Source organism: Physeter macrocephalus, chromosome 18 (assembly GCF_002837175.3).
Source record: "Physeter macrocephalus isolate SW-GA chromosome 18, ASM283717v5, whole genome shotgun sequence".
In the NCBI taxonomy this organism is placed as follows: Eukaryota; Metazoa; Chordata; class Mammalia; order Artiodactyla; family Physeteridae; genus Physeter; species Physeter macrocephalus.
In genome coordinates, this window is record NC_041231.1 from 83521720 (window position 1) to 83523744 (window position 2025).

At 40.1% G+C, this 2025-nt stretch overlaps 1 protein-coding gene across 2 annotated transcripts in view; it reads left to right on the forward strand.

The window, feature by feature from the left end:
• IL17A (interleukin 17A) overlaps positions 1-1924 on the forward strand; it is a 3889-nt gene extending 1965 nt beyond the window's left edge. Inside the window, exon 3 of one of the 2 annotated variants that reach the window (XM_007113973.2) lies at positions 988-1924. In XM_007113973.2, coding sequence (XP_007114035.2) covers positions 988-1225 — 238 coding nt within the window. In that variant the 3' untranslated portion in view covers positions 1226-1924. The remainder of the gene's footprint in view (positions 1-987) is intronic. The other variant, XM_024122085.1, reaches the window with a different exon arrangement.
• The last annotated feature ends 101 nt before the right edge of the window (positions 1925-2025 follow it).

Here is a 2025-nt window from a genome sequence, read left to right on the forward strand (position 1 = left end):
TCCGCAATGGGAGAGGCCGCGACAGTGAGAGGCTCGCGTACCGCAAAAAAAAAAAAAAATAGACATTTATCGTAGGAGATTAGTGCTTGAATTCTCTTTACCAGAGCTCCCAGAGAAGATTTATTGAAAATAACTATTAATTAACTGGGATTTTTGTGCTTTTTTGGTTGTATTAACACTGGGAAAATATAGCTTGACTACCAGTGGAAGAAGTATCATGCTGGGTATTTCCACCCTTTTTGACTTAGACAACATCCCCAACAGACCAATATTTGCTGTGTCCTTAGTACATCTAGTATTTAGATGGATTAAGTACAAAATGTATTTTGATAATTTGATTTTAGGCAAATAAACCTCAGTTATATGGATGAAACCTACAGATTCACCTGACTGTAGGGTTTCTTGTCTTCTTACTTCTACTTACTAAGAATAGTTCAAATAAATGAATTCAGAAGTCGAAGCAAATTATTCACTCAGCTGGAGGGGAGAGAGAAGAGAAGGTTATAAAGGGGCTTAAGATTTTGTTTGCAGCCCTTCATATCAGCCGTGGGCTCTGTTCCAACAGTGTGCTGTCAGATAAAATTTGAATGCATTCTCTGCTTCAAAGACAGACTTCATTAAGTCAGATTAACAGTTATCTTGTTTCTATACTATTCCTTTAGTCTTTTTTCGTCTATTAAATGTACCCTAAAGAAATTAACCTTTGTGTCAAATTTAAATCCTTTCTGTGGTTTCAGTCTATCTTCTTTTGTGTATGCTGCAAATTGGGAAAAACTAATCATTGTCTTTTTTTCTATAACACTTCATGGGCTTTGAAACACAAGTTTTCCCCAAACTACTTCTTTTTCAGACTAACAGCACTTAGAAAATTCACAATGCCTATGATTTGCACCCCTGTGAATTTGTCTCCCTCTGTTTATTCCTGTTTGATTTCCTTCCTGCTCTACCAGGAATTCACTTTCTTCCTGGCTTTTGTCTCCCTTGCAGCCCCAATGAGGACCCTGAGAGGTACCCCTCTGTGATCTGGGAGGCCAAGTGCAGCCACTTGGGCTGTGTCAGTGCTGACGGGAAGGTGGACCATCACATGAACTCCGTCCCCATCCAGCAAGAGATCCTGGTCCTGCGAAGGGAGCCTCAGCACTGCCCTCACTCCTTCCGGCTGGAGAAGATGCTGGTGGCCGTGGGCTGCACCTGTGTCACCCCCATTGTCCGCCACATGGCTTAAGAGCTTCCGGTCTGACCCCCACTCCCCAAATCAGTTCGCCTTTCTGGGGAGTAGACCCAGCCCCATTTCTGACCAAAATCACCAGGGTTCTTAGTTCATCCAGTGGAAACTCCAGAGGGAACACTGGTTTAGAGATGGAATCTGAACCATTTTTCCCTTTCCCCAAGGAGGAAGTTTTAGACTGAGTACCAATTTGCTTCTTGTTTGCTTTTCTAAGGGCTTTAAGTTATTTATGTATTTAATAGGCCCCGAGATAACTTTGGGGCATGAGATTCCATTTTAACGAATTATATGCCTTATTTTGTATTTTTTTAAGACAAGATTCCAGACTTGGGAATTTTATTATTTAAAAGGTAAAACCTATATTTATATGAGCTATTTATGGATCTATTTATGTTTCTTAGTCTTTAGAGAAAGGTGAAATATATGAGTATCTGTACTGCCTAGGGAAATCCTAGATAGGATTAAATAGCAGTTGAAAATTTCTGAGTTTGTACTGCATATGGCTACAGGATTTTCTTCTCATTGTCTCTTAGGAGTGCATGACATGGCTGAAAAGAAAGACTAAACCTAGTTTCATATTTATTACCTTAACTTTGTAAATTGTTGAGGTTTCACAAGAGAGACGGCAAGTCTAACTCTGCTCTGTTAAACTCTTGTAATAAAAACAATTTATAATAATAAAGTTTGGGAAGAAAATTTGTTTCCTTATTTGTTTTCTCATTAAAAGGACTTCCGGGCTTCCCTGGTGGCGCAGTGGTTGAGAGTCCGCCTGCCGATGCAGGGGACACGGGTTCGTG